Source organism: Strigops habroptila, chromosome 2, assembly GCF_004027225.2.
Source record: "Strigops habroptila isolate Jane chromosome 2, bStrHab1.2.pri, whole genome shotgun sequence".
Lineage (NCBI taxonomy): Eukaryota > Metazoa > Chordata > Aves > Psittaciformes > Psittacidae > Strigops > Strigops habroptila.
This window is the reverse complement of record NC_044278.2, coordinates 109,216,171-109,239,922: the sequence shown is the minus strand read 5'-3', so window position 1 is coordinate 109,239,922 and position 23,752 is coordinate 109,216,171. Positions and strand designations below refer to the sequence as shown.

General features: G+C 37.5%; 1 protein-coding gene across 1 annotated transcript in view; it reads left to right on the top strand.

Annotated features, from left to right (window-relative positions):
• The window catches only part of YAP1 (Yes1 associated transcriptional regulator), a 91,466-nt gene extending 69,741 nt beyond the window's left edge, over window positions 1–21,725 (top strand). The window contains 5 exon segments of the mRNA XM_030476785.1: window positions 773–954; window positions 2,472–2,519; window positions 12,651–12,781; window positions 16,900–17,012; window positions 17,612–21,725. Coding sequence (XP_030332645.1) covers window positions 773–954; window positions 2,472–2,519; window positions 12,651–12,781; window positions 16,900–17,012; window positions 17,612–17,850 — 713 coding nt within the window. The 3' untranslated portion in view covers window positions 17,851–21,725.
• Window positions 21,726–23,752: the final 2,027 nt, after the last annotated feature.

Sequence of the window (23,752 nt, the reverse complement as noted above, 5' to 3'; positions counted from 1 at the left end):
AAATGAAGCATCGGCGAAATGTTTCCTGTATTGATGGCAGTATTTTGGCTATGTAATTCATCTGCTGTTCCTGTACCAGCTCTAATTTTGCATGTCAAGATGCCCTCAATGGAGCCTCTAACACTCAAAAGTTGATGTGACAAGGATGTGAATGATTGTTGCGTGACTTTGGGCGGCACGGTCTGGTGTTTGGGTGACATGGTCTAGTGGAAGTTGTCCTTGCCAATGGCAGGGGGGTTGGAACTAGATGATCTTAAAGACCTTTCCATCCCTAACTATTCTATGATTGATTCTATGACTTGCACCACATTGGGAAGAATGGTAGCTTTTAATCACGTGTAGTTTGATAGAAGTGAGATGATCTGTTTTGTCATTCTGTGTGTTCTCAAGTTTAATTATTCTAAGATTTCACATGAATAAGAAAAGTTATTTTGTATTATTTGTGTCTAAATTGAGAGTAGTTTATTAGGAATAAGACAGGTCCTTCTCATTAAACTTGAAATATTTTACTACTACTTTGAATTTTTCACCAACTTACACATCTAACTGTTCAGAAGCTTTTGGAACAAGTGTGTACTTTTAAACATGAGATTGTTGCATTGATTTTACAGGAATAACACGTTTCACATTCTGAATATCAGCATAGCTGCATGTTTTGTACTGTCATGGCTTGTAATTTTATAAAGTTTTAAAACTATGCCTTCTAAGGATAATACGTTCCTTATGTGTCTTTGTATTTCATTTTTAAATGTTTATTGTTTTGGTTCCTTAGCCATGAATCAGCGAATCAGCCAAAGTGCTCCAGTGAAACAGCCACCTCCTCTGGCCCCTCAGAGTCCCCAGGGTGGTGTGATGGGTGGGAGTAGCTCCAACCAGCAACAGCAGATGAGACTTCAGCAGCTACAGATGGAGAAGGAAAGGCTGAGACTGAAGCATCAAGAACTGCTTCGGCAGGTGAGGCCACAGGTTAGACACCTACTTCCACTATTTCTTTTGTATGTTATGTTTTGTTTTGGCTAAGTTGTTGTTTCGGTAAGTCCTAAATACCAGTGACTGTACAAAAAGCTTTGAGATCTAAAAAGGTCTGAATTCATTCTATTACTGGTAACAGCTTGGTAGTGGAAGCATCTGACTTGGCAAACTGAAGGATTTTGCTTTCCTCCCTTATTGCTCTCTAACAAAACTCTCCAAGAACAGGCTTCTTTACTGTTAGGATGACATCATGGACTGTTGATCCGACTGGATATTCCTCGTGAGATTGTATTTCATGTTCATTGAGTTCTGAGTCATGCAAAAAGCAAGAAGGTGGTTCCCACAGCTGCTTTAGTTCTCCCTTTTAAGTGGAGGAAAGTCTTTCACTTTTAGAACCTGTCAGTCTGTAGGATTTCAAAGTACTTTTAAAGTTTACACAAGATGCATTGAGAAGATGCCTTGTTGGTAAAATCTTACCTGTTAAACAGTGGAGTGGAGCATGAAACAAGTGAATTACTCGTGCTGCATTTTGAACCTGTGGTTTTCTTATGCTGAAGAATTTCAAACTTGATAACGAGGCTTCCAGCTATTCCTTTCAGTATTTTTCTACTGTATGAATATAGCTGTATCAAATGTTAAAGTGTAGGACTGGACACTGGAATCACTGGATTTTGAATTCGGGCTTGACTTCCTTTTGACTTTACGCCTTCTGCTTCAATTTTTCCATCTGAATGTTTCAAGAGTTAATACCGTCTGTGCTAGATACTTAGGATATTCTTTGGGGTTTTTGATGCTGGTAGAGAAAGCACTAATTTTTCTTTGAGTAAAACCTAAAATCTTACCCTGTTCCCTTTTCACTTTGGGTGATGGGTCTTGTTTCAGGAGGGGATGATATCTTAATGTCCTCAAAGACAGCTTTTCTCATTCTTCATCACGTGCAGTATTCTGTCCTGAAGTCTGACTCCCATTATCCCCTTTGTAGTCAAGTCCTGTTTTGTAGGAATCTTCAGCATCTCTTGGTGTAAGATGGGTCATCTTTACAGCCGTTAACTTTTATAGTACTCCAAGTAAGAATACATTGCAAAGGTGGCATCAGGGCTTTCTCACTGCTTAAGCACCTGGGCTTCTGCTGTTCCTGCTTTGCAATTAATCCACCAACAAACATTCTACCTTGTGCTAGCATGCTTCTAGGTAGGCCTTCTAATTGTCTTCTTGCCTCAGTTGTCATTGAGAGCCTGACTAACTTTGGACCAGGTGACAACCAGTTCCCTTCATGTTGTTCTCTCTGGTCATTGAGCTTATCTGTCAAATATGCATCCTCAGTAAATCTGTGAGTTCTGTTTCACTGTGTCATGATTTTCATAGTTTCTTGACTCCCTTATTCTGTCTCATCTGGCCTGTTTGGGGGCTTGATACTACAAGATGGTGTTTATAAGACAGCCTGCATAGGCAAACCATGCAGCTAAAGTAATTTTTATCCATCTTATTTTTACTCTTAGGCATTGCGGAATATCAATCCCAGCACAGCAAATTCTCCAAAACATCAGGTAGGCTCTTAACTGATGTTTCAGCATAATTAGAAAAATGAAAGCATTAAATTAGGCTAGCAGGGTAACTTTTTACTACATGAAGGCATTCTAGAAGAGGCAAAGGAACAAAAAGCCCAACTAGCTCTGCCGTATACATTTTTGAACCACTTCTGGCCATGACCCTAACATAGTTTTTAAGAGTGCTGCACTACCACAACTTTATATCAATACTTAAAAGCAAATGAGGAATTCATTGCACATTTTTCTGCATTGAAAACAACCTTCTTGTTTAGCATTCTTGAGGATACTGCTGTTCCAGTCCTGATGTCATCAAGATGGGTATTTAAGGCAAACCTCCCATTATATCTAAGGTAGTAGTTTGTGACTTTTAAGTACTGTTCATGTGAATGTTCTTATCAGTTTATTTAAACAGGTATGATCTTAAAGAAGGATAGCTGTAATCAGTTAATAAAAAGTCACTTGAAATATTTATGATTTTTAAACATGCATAGTATAACAAAATTATTTAAGAGATTACATTAGCAAAATAATTGCTATGGGTATATAATATGTAATTATTCTGGTTTGACAGGTTCCTGCATAGATCCGTTTTCTGTGTAGGAAACAATAATTCTCAGAAGCTTCCCAAGCTTAGAGTAAAAGACAATTGGTCAAAATGTGAAGCATAATAAAGTTTAATGTAGACTTTGTTTAGGCTCTTTAGAAGTTGAATATGGAATGAATCTCTGAAAGTGGATTTATGATTATATTCAGGGAGCTTCTTGCTTGCTATTGCTAACATTCCTAATCTGCTGGTTCTTAGGACAATATTTATATTGGCTCATACTGTAAGTTGTTTTTCTAAGAAAAACACTATACACATGACACAAGAAAAACATAATAAAAGAAAGTATCCTGTGTTTGGAAGCCATGAGTACTGGTGTACTATTGCATTATTAAAAGTACTGAAAAATTTGTACATTAATAGTTCTCCTGAGAAAATCATCTTCAAAATAGGAACCTCAGACCTTAGAAACAGTACTGACACTATGGAAGTACTTTCCTGTTTGGTAATACCAGTGCAGCTCTAAAATGGAAGCATTTTAATTGAGATGTAATAATTTGATTCACTTACAGAGCATTGACCACATAATGATCTTGTGAATCAATATTAGATCCTATTATGGAGGAGAAAAAAATTTCTTAGGAATTGTTGATATACAAGGGAATAAACAGAGAAGCACACTCCTCCACACCAGTTGGAAACACCTAATCTTCTGCCATAATTAGGTCAGAAGGGACACTTACTGAGCGCAAGAAGAATGTACGTATAGTAGTCACTCTGTTGTGTTTGTGATGGGAACTGTTGAAAGATCTATGCAAAAATCAGAATTCCAGTGACATATAAACGGGCTGCACACCAGGCTTACCTGTATACTTACCTGCCTGGGATCAGTTTTATTAGTCTGCACTTGCTAATGAGTCAAGCTGCATTTGAGTGATCTGGTGGATAGAAAAGTAGGCAATCATGTCAACTTAAAAGCTCTATAATGCTAGATTATTTGTGTTGTGATGTATCATCTACATGTATTTCTTGTGTTTTCACACATCACTTCAATCATGTAGTGAGCAATCACATGTGCAACTGATTCTGGAAATTGTTCTCTAAATGCTTCTTGAGGCCTTGTATTATAGAGGCAAATGTCGTCTGTCTTCGTCAGTGATGCCATTACTGGAGTCCCAATCTGTACATCCTGTAAGAATCTGTGAAAAATCTGTGGAAAGAACTAACTTTTCCTTGCTCAACTTTATCTGTTTTGACAGATCCTTCTTTCCTTTGTGGGGCGAAAAAAAAAAAAAGGTAGTTTAGAGAAATTATCTGTTTTCATGATGATGAAGCTGTGCTTGGGGGAGGAATAATAATTTCTCTTGCTAAATTTTAGATGTTCTTTCAAGGGATACTGAAAATAAAATCTTCATATCTCCAGTGCTCTTAATTCTGGGAAGACTAAGTCTATTTTAGAGGTGTTCTGTTTGTAAAGAAATGTTATGATACCAGCATTCTTGAAGCTTGGCTCTAATGAAGTATCTCTTTTATATGAATTAAAAAACCTTAGAAATGTTTCTTAACTTTTAATCCGATCTCTGAGCTTTTCTTAATCCCAGAATCAAATAGGTTGGAAGGGACTGGTGAAGGTCCTTCAGTCCAACATCCTGCATCCAGACCAACCTCCTCTTCCTGCTTGACATTTTCGTCCATGTAACCTGGATGCAGTGCCATCGTTCTATTGATATCTTTGGCCAGGATTTTTTTGGTACTGAGTGAATATTGTGTCCTTGCCAGTTTTTATCTCTCTGCCATGATACTGTAGTATCCTGTAGTGACGGTAACACTCCAGGTGTTATGTGTGGAGGCCTTGGCACTTAAATACCTCCTGAAAAGATTAAACAATTGCTCGGCTGCTTCTTTTGTTGCATGTATTTATCTTGTTTAAATGAGGATGTATTTTACTGTATTTCTAAAAATGGCCAAGTCATACGTATTTGAAGCAAAAATTGTAACTTCCATATTTACTGTGTATAAACAGGAGCTATGGGTACATCCAGGGATGTACACCTGTCCAGTTACTTATGCTCATCATCATCACTTACCTATGAACATCTTAAAGATGCCTGCCTCTCTTAGTTAGGGGATTGAGTGACTTGACTATTTTTCTGTCCCCAGAACCTCTCCTTCTATTTTCCTGCAATTGGCATCAGTTGTCAACAGTGTCTCACCTAAAGTAGATGTCAGTCAACTTTTGTATAAATCATAAAATTGGCTAGATGTTAGGTAACAGATTTCTTGCCTTTTAGTATACAATGGCTGAGATAGAGGCAAATAATGTTGAGGTACCGACGGCATTATTCTTGGATGTGCAGACTACCTTCTTGTGCTAAGACTGGAAGATCGCTTGTCTGCCACTAATATTGGGGTACTTGCTAGTAAGATCAGCACGCTACACAGCTGTTTATGTGATAAGTTCCTCTGTATATGCTTGCTCATTCCATGTGCACTGCTTGTTTCTAGCATTAATGGAGATCCCTGTCTGAGAACTAGTTACAGCCCAGCTTCCTTGCTCAGTTGTGCTCTCCAACTACTTTTCTGTTATCTCTGTGCTGCTTTCTTTGTAGTTCTGCATACCTGGAATGTGCTCTCTGTTCATTGTCTCTATTCTTTTGTACTTTATATTTTATGAACTACTTCTCTCATTCTCTGTCCTGCTGCCCCAAACTTATTGTTTATCAACTTTTGAGGGACAATCTGGAAATTCCCCTACTCAGTGAAGAATCTGCAAAGAATCTATTCCAGGAAAGTATTCATTTCTTAGGACACTATTTTTTGGTAAAAGATTTTTTTTTTTCAGTCATTTTGCATATATATCAATACAAAGCAGTGTTACTGTCAGCTGTGGGACATTTTCTAGAAAGTAAGGAAGGCATCGTTAAAAACAACTGTAGTCTTGAATTCTGTGTTCTTGAACTTCCATCATGTTAGAGAAGGTGGACGCTTTACTGAGGACTTGGTTTGGGGGACTTTTTGTTGTTTTGGGTTGTTCGGTTTGGTTTTTTTTTTCTCTCTTCCTTGTAATATGTCTTTAAATAACAAGATTTGCTTGTGTTCAAATCTTAGTGGAAATGATGGACAACAGTTATTACAGATTCTTAGTGAATCCCAAACAGTGTTATCCCTTGAATCTCTCCTGTCCCTCTGTTATCTGACCTAGACTAACAAGATAAATGATTTCTCTTGATTTCATCAGTGTGTTCTTGTTGGGGGGGCATTTGATGTTGGGGTTTGATTGGGGGTTTTTGTTGGGCTGTTTTGTTGTGGCTTGGGTTTTGGGTTTTTTTTACAGAGATAAGGCACTGAAGCCAGCCATTTGGTCTTTGAACATGGCTTTTTTGGCCAGAGAAGATATGACCACTGGTATACAGAAATGTTTTTGAAAATTACATTTACAAGATGCAGGAAGAAAATGATGAGTCAGTTGCAGGAAATTCACAGCTGTTTTATGTCCCATGCTTTTAATTTGCCTTATTGCTTGGTATTTGATAGAGAAAATAAGTCTTATTTTGAAGAGATGTATTATGTGAGAAGTTTTGAGGAGGGTTAGCTAAGACACAGTGAGGAGTCTTTCCAACAAAGTTTTTTTCCCATTTAAAATTTTTGCTTCCGATTGAACTTTTTTAAGGTAATAGTCACAAATAATAACTGAAACTTCTTATTTTAGTGGACGTAAATGTTGTCTTCCCCCTTGTGTTTTACTCACTTGATAGCTCTTTTTACTAGTACTAAGTTTTTCTTTGTCCCTTTTGGTTGAAGTTTTCTATTAGATGTTTCTTTTGCACAGTGAAAAGAAATTATTACTGATTTCTTACTCTCAAAAATCAATAACAGAATATCATGGAGAACTGTCACACAGATAAAGGACCTGAGCAGCATGTATGATACCATAAGTAACTTGAAGGTTCCAAGTAGGCAAAAATCAAGTTTGTATGTGTTTATCTCAGTTTTCATTTAACTGTTAGTATGTTACTGTTAGCAGGTATATTTTACTTCATTAGGTAACAAACCATTGTTATTCACTGGACTACCTTCCAAAAATGTTTGTAATTAATGAACTGACTTCTTCAATCTGTTGCAGTAAATTCATCATGTAAGAAAAACCTTGGCATGTTGTCTCTATATAGACATCTGTTTCTAGGAAAGCACTTGTATTTTAGGTAGCTAAAGATCAGTTCAGATAATGTCAAGTACCTGTCACTCTGCATCAGTTGCACAGAACTTTGTTACAGAGTACCATGAGGCTTGCACATAAGGCAGCACACCTATGCAGTGCCATGACTTTAGAAATTAATTCAGAAGAAGACTTAACCAGCTGTCTAGAGCCGTCCTAAACCAGGGTGAAGACCGCAGCTGGGGAGTTGTGTGGTGTTTTTTAAGCAAAATATTGACTTCTTAATAAAATCACTTCTGACTGAGGTCTGGTAGACATGCTCTGGCAAAACTGCTTAAAAAAGCAGTTTAAGCCATTAAATTCAGCTGTCTGCCAGAGACCAGACATAATAAGGCAGCAGAATAATAAGGCAGCAGAACAGGATGCGTCTGATGTTTTTTCATAATCTCATAGCTGAAGCATTGGTGTGGTTACACTGCAGGACAGATCAGACACCTGATCTATCAGAAAAAATATTTTTCAACTAGGTCGGTTGTCTGACTTAAGTGTATGGCCATACAAATGCTAGTTCCAGCTGAAGAGAAGGGGAAGAATATGCAGTCAAAGGTCATCTGTAACTATCAGCAAAAGTCACTTTGGAATTGCCCCTGGATTGTGACCCACAGTGATTAAGAGATCGAGGCACACATCTTCCTCTGCCCTAACTAACAAACTAAACTTGTAAATACTATTAAATATAACAGAAAGCTTTGTGAAACCATCTGCAGTTTCAGCTTGGAGTTGGATGTCCTGTAGAAATTAGGAAGATGTTCCTTGACCTAATTATAATTTAAGTCTGGTATTTCTGATGAGCAGTATGCTAAGGTACTACTTTAAATACAGCCTAGAAAATGCAAGCATGTTTGGACATTAATAGGAAAGTGCTAATGAAAGGGAGTCTCATGTGGCTGGATTTGGGGGTATGTTGGCTGCCATCAAAATTCACAAAATGTGGAACTCAGTTTTACTGCAAAAGCAGTATTGCTGCTATTCAGCCATCTTGGGAACTAAGTGCTTAGAATGCTCTTTGACTTCTGAAATAGTATAGCTGCATTCCTCATTGAGAAACACAGATTTAAGTGAAACTTCATTAGTTTGTGTGGCAGGAGCTGTAGAATTCGAATTTCACACTCTCTGTTGCTCTGAGTGGGAAATGCTGAGTCTCAGTAGCTAGAAGTTGAACAGTAGGAAAAATGCTTGTATTATATGAGTAACTTGAAAAGTCAGAAGCTCTGATTCCAGTTGCAGCACCTAAGCTTTATGGATTAACAAAATCATTGTGTTGCTTGCTTGTGAATGTAGGTCTTTATGGATAAATATCCTGTCTAAAAGTCTGTAGAGTAAATCAGAATTATGTTTATTGCCTTTGTCTGGTTTTTATGCCCCTCATTGCTTCAGGACACATTTTGTGTCTGTATAAGAGCTGTAGCTCACTGCAGTGGATTTCATGCAGTCACTGGTGCTGCTCGCAGTTGCAAAACTGAATCGCAGAAGTACTGCTAAAGCAATTGGTTAGCAGAAGATATGAGTCATGTTGACCTGAGTGTGAGATGTCCGTGAATAACAACTTTTGCTAGAAACAAAACCGGGCAGAGGGAGGCCATCCGGCTCTGCACCGGCTCCGTGAGTGCTGACTCCTGCTGACTCGTACCTGCCTTGCTGGTCCTCCTGGCTGGGCAGGTGCACTGTGGAGACATGGCAGATGGATAGCAAAAGCAGCATGAAGCAGTGGTACAGCAAAGGACTGCAAAGGCAGACAAGAAGCCAGACTTTATTTACAAATGCCTGTTGCAGTTCATGCTGCCTTACTTGCGCCTGCATTGCTCTATGTAGCATTGAGTTCTTTGCCAAGTGTATACAATTAATTATCACTCTGTCAGCCTCTTAAATTAATTTTGCTGGTTTTCATGATTGCAACACTAAAAGATTTATGTTTCCCCCTTACTCTTCACTAATTGCATAACTCTTTATTGCTGAATTCGTTTGTCTTCATCTATCCATGTGTTCTCCCTGTTCCTTTTGTACACATGGTGAAACTTTGTGGTCCTCAAACAAGAACATAAATACTTAGTCTGAAGAAATAACTGGTGCTGTGAGTCTGCCCGCAAGTACCATGGTCTTCTCTTTCCCCTAACACTTCTCTCCCATCCCAGTGAATCCTGTGGATTGTCAGATAGTTGGGCAGTGTTTAGGGACAGAAATGTTACAATTCGCCCTTTTAAACTAACTAAATAAAAAAGATATATCAATTAGAGCAGCATGTCATATGTTCAGTACAATGAGACTGTGATATATGAGTTGCCCAAGGAAGCCTTTTACCTTTCCTCAAATGCACGATGAAGATAAAAATGCTCTGAAGAGAGTAACTTTATAAAGCTGATTTGGACATGGTATGAATGACCTGGAACTTCATGTAAAACTTAATCTGTATGCAATTATGAAAGGAAAAAAAAGGGTAAGGTCAGCCAGATAAATTACACAATGCTGACCTTATTTTTAAAATGACTTTGCTTAAGGAGATGACAGATCATTTTGATCTTTATGTAATAACTAAAATTCAGCTTTCGTGTTAACAATAGGAATGCTAAGCTTTTATTTTCCCAGAGGTACTTAAAAAAAGTTTTTACATACTTACAGAAATAGGATGAGATCAAGTAATAGAAATCTAAGCCAGGATTTTGTCATGGTTTTATTTTTGCCTTCAGACTTTAAATACTTCTAATGAAGGATGTATTTTAAAGCGTAAACTAAAAGCCTGGAGTTCACATTACGCTGTTTGGATCTGGGAGGGGCTTGTATGCTCCCATACATACTTTTTTGAAGTATAGGAAACAATCAGTTTTATAAGGATGAAGAAATTCAAAGACCATTGTTAAAGTAACACAATTTTAGCTTCCATTACATGCACCTTTAAGGAAAAATAGCCTTAATACACTCTTTAGGAATGGTAGAAAACTTTGCTTATCTTAGGGTATGAATAAAAATTGTTCTGTGTTTGTTTCTGAATAGCTCGTCTTTTTTGGTAATTCCTTTCTCTTTCAGACTCCCAGATTGACGTAAATTTATTACTTGAATGAGTAATGGAATAACATTCTTTCTGTTGGGAAGTGCTGTAGTTCTGCCTCCAGAACTTCCTGAAGAAGTAGCAGTAATGCTACTTATAAATAGCTAAAAATAGTTGCAGTTTTGCACTTCTAGCAATGTCATTGTTGAAACAAGGATAAAAGTAGTACTAATATTAAAGGGACATGTTTCACTCCATTGTACGTGCCAAAGAATAGGCAAAATACAGTTCTCTGTCCTGGTTTAGTACAGCTCTTTTTAGTGGGCCTTCAGTGAAGTGTGATTTTTATATTTTTTTTTTAAGCTGGCTAGTATCTGAGCTATATTTATTTCTACCATACTACCTAAGTTCATATATTGATGAAACTTCAATATCTCTCTTACCCTCTAAGGATGTAGAAAATACAAAGGTAACTTTCCCATTTTTCCAAGTTGCTTATTCCTCTGTACTGACTTTCTTTTTTTGATTCACATACAGAAGAGAAAATTGTGAGTTTTTTCTTTCCTGCTGTCAGGAGCTCTTGAAAAGGGGATTTCTTTTCTCTTCTCCCTCTCCCCCTTTTCCCTCTTCTCACTGCCTTTCTTCTTCGTCTCTGTCTTACCCCTCTTCTTCATCCTTATCAGGGACTGCAGCGCAAGGAAATAATGCAATGCACAGATCGAAGCAAGAGGGAATGGGAAAAGGACAGTATTGTTGCCACAGCCAGGTAGTTGTATAAAGGCTGATGGGACTAATAGAAGTTTGTAAACTTACCTGTGAAGTAAGACCTCATATAGTCTTTGCACTTAGTTATATTACATAATAAATACATAAATGGCAGATGAAAATTATATGGATAAGCCTATAGAAATTATTAAAAGGTGCCTACCATCCAATGATCTGGAAATGAGTAGGAATATTGTCACTATTTATTAGAACAGTGGCCAAGTAAGTGGTGGTGAGCAGAGGACTGGATTTACTTGGAGTAGGCAATTGGGTGTGACAAACACAAAAACCAGTGGTATGTTTGTGCACTTTTTACAGAGGTCTAGAACCTTTGGTTTTAGAAATCCTTCTAGTACAAGACATGAAACTTGGAATTAAAGGAATTGTAGAATAATAATACACAGGAATGGGAGTGAAGCATATGCAGATTAGAAAAGGGAAAACGAAAGCAGGTGGTAGGGAAGCATTCAGTATTTGGCACAATCTATTTCAATCAACTTTGAACAAGAATTGGAGAAGGATTATTTTTATATATTAAAAGGCTATGGTAGCCCTTAGGGTCATAACTAAGAATGGATGAAGACTTCTCATTTTACAAGTGAGAAATATTGAGTATTGCCAAGACTGACAAGGTTGGTTTTGCTTGATATTAGCTTCCCAGGCACAGCCTGGAAATCACTTACAAGGGTAACAAGATAGTGAATAAATTTCTTTGCCAGTCCCTACATTAAGAAAGCGAAGACTTGAAGAGCCATTAATGATGCTTTAGGAGAGTTGCTTGAAGGAAGTTACAGTATTTTTCACATGTGTAACTCATGGATTACTTGTTTAAAGGGGGGGGGGGAAGCACTGGAAATTACATAAAATGCTGCTTATCTCCACCCACCTTTAATTTTGTGTATTTTATATTAAAACTTACTTTCTTTAAACAAGCTTTATGGATGGATTGATTCAAGTTGGTGCACAGTCAGATGCATAAAAATACATATGTAATCTATGTTTGTAATTTCTGAGGTGAAGTGTCTTAGTTTGACAAAGAAATTTCTAGGGATTTAAGGAGCTCTAAGATTTACATATGGGACAAATCACTGGTTTGATCAATGGGAAATTTCAAAATGTGTGCCTCAAACAGGAGTGAATGGGAACTTGTAGAGACAGACTCTAAACTTTGCTGAATAAAGTGAGCAAAGTAAAAAGGAAACCAGGGAGTAAATCAGAACGGGGGAAAAGAAACGGGGGGAAAAAGTACTGGTCAGCACAGCTAGACAGACATATCTTAAGGGTCAGAAAGTGTTAACAGTTCTTTTTTTGATCTTAAGAATAGACTTAGCAGAAGATATTAAAGTGAACTAGAAAAGATCTCTGTAAACATATAGATATTTATATCCATAAATACAGGTATAGTGAAGTCTCTGTAATACTGGGCTTGACTGGTGGAACTTTCATTATCATTGAAGACAGTAAAAATTCTTGCCTTGTCTTCAGAAACATAATTTCATTTAAATCTTGTAGCTAGAAACAGTAAAAGTATCAATTACCTATAATGTCATGGTTTTGTATCTGAAAAATGCCTTCAAATGCCTCACATGGTCTTTCTTTCTCCCACTCCTGCTGTTCTAGGAATTGGCTCTCCGTAGCCAGCTTCCAACAATGGAACAAGACGGTGGATCTCAAAATCCCGTGTCATCTCCTGGAATGTCTCAGGAATTGAGAACAATGACTACAAATAGTTCTGATCCCTTTCTTAACAGGTTTGTAGGAGTAGCTACTGGGGGGGGGGGGGGGGAAATGATTTAAAATTCTGTTTGGTACATGTAATAGTTTATTTTGAACATCTGTGTGTGTGCCAAAAGCCACAGCTGTAAATGAATCTTTCCTTAAATGGCAAGTCTAGTAAAAGTTGAGGATTAAAAGCTGTCTCCTGTGGGAGGAAGTAGTCTGTTCAGACTTGTAGGAAGGTTTTTTATTCAAAGTCATAACATGTTTGCCTCTGCATAATCTGTTGACTAACAGTCATTTCAAATTACTGACTCAGAATTTGTGAATAGCTTGCTATGAGATCAGATGAACTGTGAGGCACATTTAGGACTACACCTTGAGGTTCATTTTAAGGTTTCTCTATTCTCCCCTCCACTTCAGGTATTTAATTTAGCAGTATTTTTACTCTAAACAAACTCTATTTGTTAATGTTAGGTCTGCAAATAGTGGCATGTTTCAGTTTAAATGCTGTATTATTTTGAAGTGGGTCTTTTAATTCAAGATTTAGAATTTTACAGTATAGGCTAGTCTTTTTCATATAACTTTCTCCTTAATCCTTCTGAGGTGGAATGTTTGTTTTGTTGGAAATATGGTTCTAATTACAGCTTGGAAGTGCTTCATACTAACCATTGCAACTTTGAAGAAACTGCTGCAGCTTGAGATAAGTCATATCTGTATTTTTTGCTTAGCATGCTGGAAAGAAAAGATGAAAATAGTAAAAGAGTTAAATCTCCAAGCCACATAAACTTGTAATTAATTGAGTAAGAATCTACTAACATTTCAGTAGTATCAGTTTTTGCTCTTAAGTTGGAGTAGTTACTTTCGTAGTTCTTCATTGGACTGTATATTGTCAGCATTCTAAACTGATACCAACTCAGTATCTCCTCCCATAAAAGAGAAAAGTTATGTGCCAGAGTTCATCACTAGTTTTCTGCATTACCTTGAAATGTGAGTTGAACTTTAGGATGCTTACTGTATGTGCTCATGAAGTATAACAACGTGCTCCTCTTTGGTACAACGTTACTATACTTGTGGAAAACCCCATAAAATTCATCTTGGTTCTTTCAATGTACTTCCATGGTTTTTTACATCAATACAGTTTCAAACCTGCTCAGAAGGTAAGAAATCCACATCATGTTAGAACTGAACCGATTTTAGAGTAGGACAGGCTTACATATCTGCCATAATTTTAGATACTGAAAACTATTAAAATATTTGTAAACCTGCAGCACAATTCTAAATTCCTTCCCATATTCTTTTAAATAACTTAATGTTGCTGGTATCTCACACTTAGGTTCTGCAGCCTAAAGAATGCAAAACCTGAAGAACATAAAGATGTACTGTCATTGTATGTAACTTTTCCAGGTATTGATATTCATCAGCCTAGTTTCAGTTCGTTTTGTTTTCTGCTTTTTCCAGGAGATTTCTCTGTCATTTTTTAGACTCTATCTTCACTCTAATTCTCAAAATTAATAAAGTTCAGTGGAGTTGGTGCAAGAACATACCCTCCATCTCGCCAGTGGAATCTGTTGTCATTCATATAGTTTAGGTTATGTAAATAACATCTGTTGCTCTTAAGCTTCATCCTACCGCATGACGTATCATCTCTGCCAGTGTTGTGTGTGCTACTGTGAGAGCAGGACAAAAGTTTCTGTCTGAAGGTACACAGTGCTTTGTATATATTGGAGAAAACCAAGTTAAAAAAAGAAAGGCTTTGCATGTGGAGAAGTGTGGAGAAGAAAGTAGTGGTGTTTTGTTATTAAACTCCCCAAGGAAGTAAGCAGTATTTCCAGGTTTTGGGTAAGCCCTTCAGGAAGACTTACCTCCTACACAGACAAATCTGATTAGAAAATTTTTTGTTAGAGGGGGTGATTGTCCTCTTGGAATTCATCCTGGGATCTGGTGTGAGCCTTAGCTATGCTGACTCTGCCACAAGGAATAAAAAGGACAAGAAATCTTAAAACTGACCTGCTCTCCTATGAGAAGTCTCTGTAGATGGATGATGGCCTTGATGTGTTATGGTAACATACTAGCTTGAATTTCCGGAAGGCTGTTGCCATCATATGTTGAGCCCAGGTATATTTTGAAATTTGTTCTTGCATGATATATAATCTTCACATCTTCAAAACCTGTTTTCTGACCTGAAAGAAACACATCTTCAGGTTCAAATGGCCATGGCAGTGGACTCGTGCAGTTTATCCATTGTGAGTCTACACACATGAAATAGAAAATGATTAATCTTTACCACTAATTAGAAACAGGGAAAAAAAAAAAAGGGCGAATTTATGTTGTTCACAAATTTTTGGCGGGTTGATAATTAGCAAGGACTATTTACTGTAAAGTGCAAAAAGGTATTTCTTGCCTAGTTGCAAATATGTTTAACTAGGTGGGGATTGTAGCCCTTATCCATGAAAAATACTGAAATCTGTGCCTGGCTTGAGTTCAGAATCTTAACTTGCATTTTGGTCTGAGCATTGTTCATTTTTAGGTAATCTTATGTACTTAATTCTGGTGTGTGGGTAAGGGCAAGGGATTTTTAAAAAGGACATTTGTGGGTATGCATCTCTGAATTAAATACAGCAGTCCAGTAGTTTTGCCCTAAAGATCTCCTTTATGTCTCTTATGTTAAAGTTCAGAGTTAGAGAAATGCTTGTTTCTGTCTTTATGGGGAATATATGAAGTTCCTGCTGAGACAGTCCTTCTAACTTTAGGTACCAAAGTTGCATATCCAAAGTTTGGGTAGTTGAATTATTTTCTACTGCCTACATAATCAGAACATCCAAAAAGTCTCAGAACATAATTGCTACATTGGAGCAGTTTGAGTAAATACACAGTAGTGTTTTCACTGCTTCTGCTTGGGCTCTTTATCCACGAGTGACAGGTCCTTCCAGGAACCTGCTGCAGCACGGGCTCTCTATGGGCTGCAGCTTCCTTCAGGGCACATCCACCTGCTCTGGTGTAGGCTTCTCTGTGGGCTGCCGGGGCACAGCCTGCCTCACCATAGTCTGCACCATGGGCTGCAGGGGAATCTCTGCTCTAGTGCCTGGAGCACCTCCTCCCCTCCTGCACTGACCTTGGTGTCTGCAGGGCTGTTTCTTTCAGCTTTTCTCACTCCTCTCTCCCAGATGCTGCTGCACAATGTTTTTACCCTTTAAATACATTATCACAAAGGTACCATCACTGTCACTGGTGGCCTCAGCTTTGGGCAGCAGCAGGATCATTTTGGAGCCAGCTGGAAGCAGCTATGTCTGACATGGGTTCAGCTCCTGATGTCTTCTCACAGAGCCCATCCCTGCAGCCCACCTGCTACAAAAACCTTGCCATGTAAACTCAATATACTGGCTTACTTCCCTGCCCCATTCCGAATATCCCATTGCAGCTTTCTTAATCTTGCTGGCTCCACTGGCAGTAAGATGGCAGTAGGAAAGCGAATGCATGTAAGGCCCCATGCGATCACTGTTTTGTTAACTGTTCTGTCAACAAGATTGTTCTGAACAGGGTTTGTTTACAGGATGGCTCTGTACCAGTCTTTGGTTTATGTCAGGGCACTCTCTTGCCATGACATGTATGACTGAACTGGTAGTAATGCAACTGTAGGAAGCAATTGAAGAATCGCTAAAGGAGTTCCAACTATAGCTGCTATTTATAACAGCAGTGACCTAAAAATACACTGCAGTGGTTGATTAAACATGGGGACATTAGTAGTTAGAAACCGTTTTTATCCTTACAGAAGTGTGAAAGGGTGTGCCATTATTATTTTTACTTCTAAAATAATTTGGGAATGTCTGTGATACGCTTCCAATGATTTTTATCTGCGGGTGGGTGTGAAAAGTTTAAAACTATGGAGAACACATGTAGGCAGTTTTTTAAAGCTGCTTAAGTATGCTCTCATCAAGTTAAACTGAATCTAAATAATATGGTTTTAATTGGAAAAGGTCTGTATAAAACAAAATTCAGGTGTCTCACAGAGGCAAAGGCTTCAGTTTTTGATTGGAATAGACCATTTCTTGTGGCAGCAGTGTTTTCAAAGCCATTGGATTGGTTCTAAAACCAAGCATTTATTGTAATAGGTACACTACCCTCATTTGTTGCTCCCTTTCTTCTGTTACAGTGGAACATATCACTCCAGAGATGAAAGCACAGACAGTGGACTTAGCATGAGCAGTTACAGTGTACCCAGAACCCCCGATGACTTCCTGAACAGTGTGGATGAGATGGATACAGGTCTGGTTTCGTGTACATCCTTAATGCCTGTTTTACAAATACACTTATGTCCATTTGCAATGAAAACAAGCAACTCTGAGAACCTGTGATGCTTTCCACATTGTTTTTCTACCACCTTCTAGTTCTGTAATAGAAATATTATGGTTAGATTTGTGAAACATATACTCGTAATCAGCTCTGTTGGGAGGGTGGGGGATTGCTTATAAATAGTATCACTCCTGTTATATGGAGTTTGAGTGTCCGTTTGCTTTTCTAAGTAATATTGCTTGTTCAGAGCTAAGAATAGTACCTCATCTAGTGTTGCTAATACTAATCTAACACAATATTTGACTCAGTATTGTCCTTTTCCTTTAAGCATAAAAATTAAAATAAGCTAAATGACATCAAAGATATGTAGAGACTTGGGTCAGTAGGTGAAAAGGTTGAAACAAAGGCATGTACTTTGTACATCTGCGTGCAGTCAAGTCATCCTTGGTTTTTCTGATGGATTTCTATGAATCACGTTGCTATATAATGCAAGAGATACAGTTGTCCTGATATATTGTGGGTTGGGCACTTCCAGTATATTTAATACCTGTCTTGCTTTGTGTTATAACTAGGTGACAGTATCAGCCAAAGTAACATACCGTCCCACCAGAACCGTTTCCCAGACTACCTTGAAGCCATTCCAGGGACAAATGTGGACCTTGGGACACTGGAAGGAGATGGGATGAATATAGAAGGAGAAGAACTGATGCCAAGTCTGCAAGAGGCTTTGAGCTCTGACATCCTTAATGACATGGAATCTGTCTTGGCAGCCACCAAGCTAGATAAAGAGAGTTTTCTTACTTGGTTATAGGGGCCTCAGGGAGACTGAATTCTAAATCTGTGAAGGATCTAAGGAGATTAGGACATCTGTATCTGAAGCTCAGAACAAGCCAGTGTGGCACACTTGGGCTTGTGTTCAGAAAAAGTAAATGAACAAATACTCAACAAGATTCTTTCGTTTTGCTCTTCCTTGTCCATCGCTGCTGTTACATATTGCTGACTTTTTTCCACAGTTGACTCTGAAGAACAGACATCTTCTTGATCTTTTTCTATTGCTGTTGCAACTACTGTTCAAGGGGGGTGGGGAGGGATGATGAGCCTATTTGGATGACGAATGCCATTCCTTTTGTCCTAGTGTGCGCTTGCATATCATTTTATCTAAGTACTCAGATTGAGAGTTAATTTCTGCATGTCACTGCTTGTAGTTTGCTCAGCTAGTTGTCTCCTGCTGCCTGTGGCAAGTGGTAAAACATGACATACTGGGGTGACAAGCCAAAAATGATGTATCTGGTCAAAAGAAGTCAATACTGATTTGGAGATATGCCTTAAAGGAGGGCTGAAGACTGTTTGGCATTAAGTGTTTCTACTAGTAGCTCTTTCATTAGTCACAAAGTGCTCTTGTTCATATTTTATGTTATAGTAAATCATGAGTCATTTTACATAGAGACGTATATGAACTTTGATTGTTGCCACATATTCTAGCCTAACTTTTGTTTGTCAAAAATAGTTTGATTATTTTTGTTAGTTGGTTTAACTGTAGCTGTAGGATGGGAAGTAATTATAGGTGTTCTTTTTTTTTTTAATTAGTGAAATCTAAGGTTTTTTCTGATTTCACATAGTCTTATTTAAATCTGAATTGTCTGCTTTTTTTATACTTAAAACATGCCTATTGTAGCCTGATAAGCTAGTGAGTACATAAACCAGTATGTTTTGCCTGTAACTTTTTTTATTTTTTTAAAGGCTAGCTTTGAATGTAATCAGTAGAGTTCATGACCAGTGGCTTATTTTTCATGTTTATTTGCAAGATTTTTAATTAAATCTGATTGCAGCAATATAAAAGTTAGAATCCTAACTGTCATATGTACAATTTTTAAATGCATTTTAAAGTAGCAGAAACAATTTTAAAATGACAGATGCGTCTAATCTCTCTTCTGGTTTTCAGTTTTGATATCTAACTGAGTTTAGATTTTAAAATCCCTAATGGGGAAAAAACTGTGAAAAGTTTCTCTTAAATTAGCATGGAAGAAGTATGAACTATTAATATCACTCTTAAGTTGCAATGAAAAGGCTAGAACACCAAAAAACAAATCCTCAAGAAAAATCTTAAACGTAATAGATATCAAATTCTGTTTGGTGAAAAATAAGCCCTGGACACTATATGTAGAAGAATGTAAAGATATGTGTTAGATGGTGACGTGAGCAGGTAATGAAGTGTATATTAGTGGTAGAGCTTAGTATGGGGTAGAGGTGAATATGAATTATCTTTATTTTAACAGGAAAAGATGTATCACTAAGTTGTCTGCAGGAGTTGACACAGTTTCCAAAGAGTATTTTTAAATGAACAAAATGAGCATGAATCAAACTTTCAGTATAAGCTATGAAGTATTGTTGGGCTTTGGGGTTTTTTTTCTGATGAAAAACAATGTCACCAGTTAACACCTCTATAACTAAGGGCCTGTCACCATCCTCAACATGAGCCTTTATTTTCAAGGGTGTTTAACATGGCTATAAATACACTGTAAGCATGAAACTTGGTTTCAAAAAAAATCTCAGCTAGCAGGGACTTCTCCTGGGGAGAGATTTTGGGGGGTTTATTGTTTTGTGGTTTTTTTAAAGATATTGATTATTTTTTGAGGAATGAATCAGCAAAACAAAACAAACCCCCATACTATTATTATCATTTGGATTTTTAATGCTTCAGAAATAGTTCTGGTTTAGGATAATGTAAAGAGTGAAAACTCTGGATCAAGTCTCATTTTAAAAACTGAAGCAGCAGAGGCAGAGAAATTTTAAATTTGCCACTATAAATGTACATTTACTACTTTAAGGATTTTAGTGTTTGAAATACACAAAATTGTTTGTTGCTTGTTATGGGATACAGGCAGGTTTTAAAATACCAATTTTCAAAATACATCCACAGTGACAAATATATTCTGCTACACCAATAATTCAGCAATTAATAGGCCACTTACGTTGTGCAATGACACAGTAGCTCCTGAAGCAGTATATTGTGTCCAAGATAGGGATTTTAGTAGTATTTTTACAATTTCATTATGAATTCTTCTCTCTTATTCCCTTCAGGAAAATTAAAAAAAAAAAAAAAAGACACTAAGTTGTTATAACTTGAATGGTCTGACATAAAACCACAACAGCAAGGAAATTCAGAGTTGATTCCATTTCAGTTGTCTTCCACAGTTGTGTCCAGGTACAATAGCACATACGATGCACTGAGTGCAGACTCCTGACATGCTGTACCTTGCTACAACAGCGGGGAGTACAGAACAAATTTTCTTTCCTTGCTTTTGTGTGTTTGTCACAGCTTTAATATTTGAATGTTTTCTTCTCATTGTAGAAACACTAAACAGCTTATACTGTGTTTGGGTAGCACTGCTTAGGGTAGATACTGACAAACTGGGAATCCTTGAACTGCTCTAACATTAATTATGTTTTGTGATACTTATTTTAATTGATTTTAATACATTTCCGTTCTCTCATTTATTAGGAAACATACCATAGAGATGCTGTACTATTGGCACTCAACATTAAATTGGATTTTTTTTTTAATTCTGCAAATGCATTGTTTGATGAAGTGGTTAAAATTGTTTGAAATGCAAAAGTGTTTGGGGTAGTATTTTATACTGATGTATATATTGAAACAGAAATCATTGTAATAATTGTAATAGCTGTTAGTTATAAATACACTATATGCAGACAGATGGGGCTGTACAGTACTGTGCTGTTCAACACCTGGGCAGGGCTACTGCTTGGCAACAGGTTGCAATGTCAGTAAACCACACGGATCAAATATTGTACCATTCAGTGTTGGCACTCACCAATGCAAACAGACGATTTCAACATGATTAACACTACATAGCTTTCACACAGCTGGTAAATTAGTACTAAAGTGACCTTTTCACTTACAAGCATGTTTTTTATACAAATTAACAGGTGTGCCTGTGTAAAATAACATGTGTTCTGTATCTTGGAAAAAATACTCTCCACATTTAGAATGTTGTATGTTAGAGAACTCTTAAATGCACCCTTGTCAAAAATTACATATATTAGTTACCAATGTTACTTTTAGATATGAGCATGACTGTAAGTTAGGTACTTAGTACGTTCTGTTACATTATTTTTCTTTATGTAATACTTTTTCAGTTGTTTTATTTGGTATAAATATATACTTTGTGCTTAAACATCTTTGTTTGTTTTTAACATTCAGTAGTATGTAAAGATACTGACTTCCTTCAGTGAGATGGATGCATTGAATTGTTGGAATTCCTATTGTAGTACGTCTGTTTTCGTCCCCCTTGTCACTGCTTTTTAGTCACACTCCAGACCTGCAAACACTGTGCCCAAGCTCACCTAAGAGACAAAGGAGTCCCACTGAAGTCAGCGAAGGCTTAACACTAAAGTATACATCTCTGTGTTTGCAGTAATGAAGAGACAGTGACTCTGCTGAGCCTCGTACAGCTTGTGTGAAACAATCCTTGCATATGGCACTAGAGTGAGAGCTGGGAACAGAACATTGTTACCTACTGTAAGAAAGCATCCGCTTTTTGCAGATAATGCTTGCAATGTTCAGGATCTTCCCACGTAGCAGATGATACATTTTTGGCTAACTCTTAAGTTTATATGATAATTTGTGGCAGACTATCAATAAAGACACACTATTTTCATTTCCAAGTTTTGACTTATGAATTGTGAAATATGTGATGACATACCTTAAAAGTGTCTGAAGATTTCAGTGTAAAAAAATCATGGCAGTATTCGTTAATTTTAATCTTCTGTAAACCAGAAATTCTGAAAGATGTTTCTTAATGTAATGCAGTTTGTGATGGCTGAAGTCATACACTGTTTGCATTTTAGCAATTCCAGAGTTACTACTATTCAGCACTGAAATGCCTCAACACTGTGAAATTCAGTATCATTGTGTCCTTAGTTAAAGATCCAGGGCTAGATGCTTCTGTCACTTTGTGTTTTACTTCTGAGTTCATAGCTAGGTTTAGTCACTCAGATCTTTTAAATTTAAACGTAACATCACACCTTGCGCCTGGTGTGGTGCACTGGAAAGCCTGTGCCAGGGCATGACAAGGCTCTGATTTTATTTGCTGATACCACTCTCTCCTACTTACAAGGCAGTGACATACTGCAGTACTCGTATGAGTGACCTTCTGAGGCAGCCCTAAATTGAGACTATTCCAGCAAAGCAGGATATCTGGTCCAGGTGTTCTAGGCTCACTTGGCAATTCCTTTTGAAATATTCTCAAGACTTAGTTAAAAATAAAAAAGTATTTGTTTCAGTAAGCCAGAAATAGTATACTTCCACAGAAGTGTTGAGTCTTCTCTATGCTGATGTGCACATTACCAGCTAAAAAAGCATTTTTCACCTAGGATCATTAACAAAATAATTACTTGAGATGGGGCTGTGATCTGTCTGGCACCTCCTGTTCTGGAGCCTCATTGCAAGATAAAGTGGGGCCATCGATTTTATTTACAGTATCAGCATCCATAGTTCATATGTCCCTGTTGAAGAGTAGAAGTGTGCTTCTTGCTCCTCGTCAGCACTTACTGCTAACCATAGTTATCCATGCCCACTAAATATCATCAAAATAGGAAGACATCTGTACAGCATGAGAACTTTGGGTTGACATGAAATGACAAATTGTCTTTAGACAATAAGTAGAGCTTTGTACCAACTACTATATCCAGTACTAAATGTCTCTGAAACAAAAGACCCAGTATGGTTTTCTCTAAAGAAGATAGATTGAGGAAGCATGTTGAATAAGTAATGTATGAATACCAGTACATCTGAGAAAGCTGCCTAGGGTATTTGTGGAAAACATGATTTTTATTTCTCTTGACAGAGGTTGTAACTGAATGCTACAGATATAGGTAATTACTGACTGGTGGTATTTTCTTTATATGGGAGTGAAGTTGGTCATTCATATTTTCTATATGAAACTGGCTTGTATTAGAACATGAGAGGCAAAGTAATCTTAGTGGATTTTCCAGTCATCTTATTAGCAAGTGATTTAAAAAAAAAAAAAGACGGGTGGGAGAAAGTCAGGAGCAGCTCACGCGGCTTTTATTTGTTGTTACGCAACAACAAAATAGAGCTCCATGTAAGTGGTGTGTTAAATCTCCCCTGAAATGCCATTTCTCCTTCTAACATATGTATTATTTCTGAACTCCTCTAGCAGGTTTTGAATTACTGTATTTACCACCTGTGAGTTTTATTTGCCTAACATCTAGAGACTGGGACTGTAGCACCAGGTGCTGTTGGTCCCCAAAGGAGAGCAGAGTTCTTGCTCTCTGGAATTCAGCTGTCACCATTTAAAGTCTGTAATACAATGCAGAAATCAGTCTGACTCCAAACTTGTTGCCCAGCTACTGTTACAGGGTGGTTATTGGCAAGCATGGGTTTTTTGAATGATGGTGGATTCCTGTTCTGGTTTGAATTCCCAGAGACTGGAAAAGTTTGTCTTTCCCATCTCATTACTTTGATTCCTGCAGCCAGCTGTCTGTCATAGCAGGGGCACTGTCCTGCTGGAGGGTTCCCAACCAGCACTTCAGCCTGATGTTAACAGTGGGTTTTTTTTAGAGGTGCCAGTTTTATTCAGTCTTTCACTCATAGTTGCATTGTTAGGCATGCAAATACAATTGTCTCAGCTCTGTTGGCTGACAAGTGACCCTTTTCAGACCTCACCGAG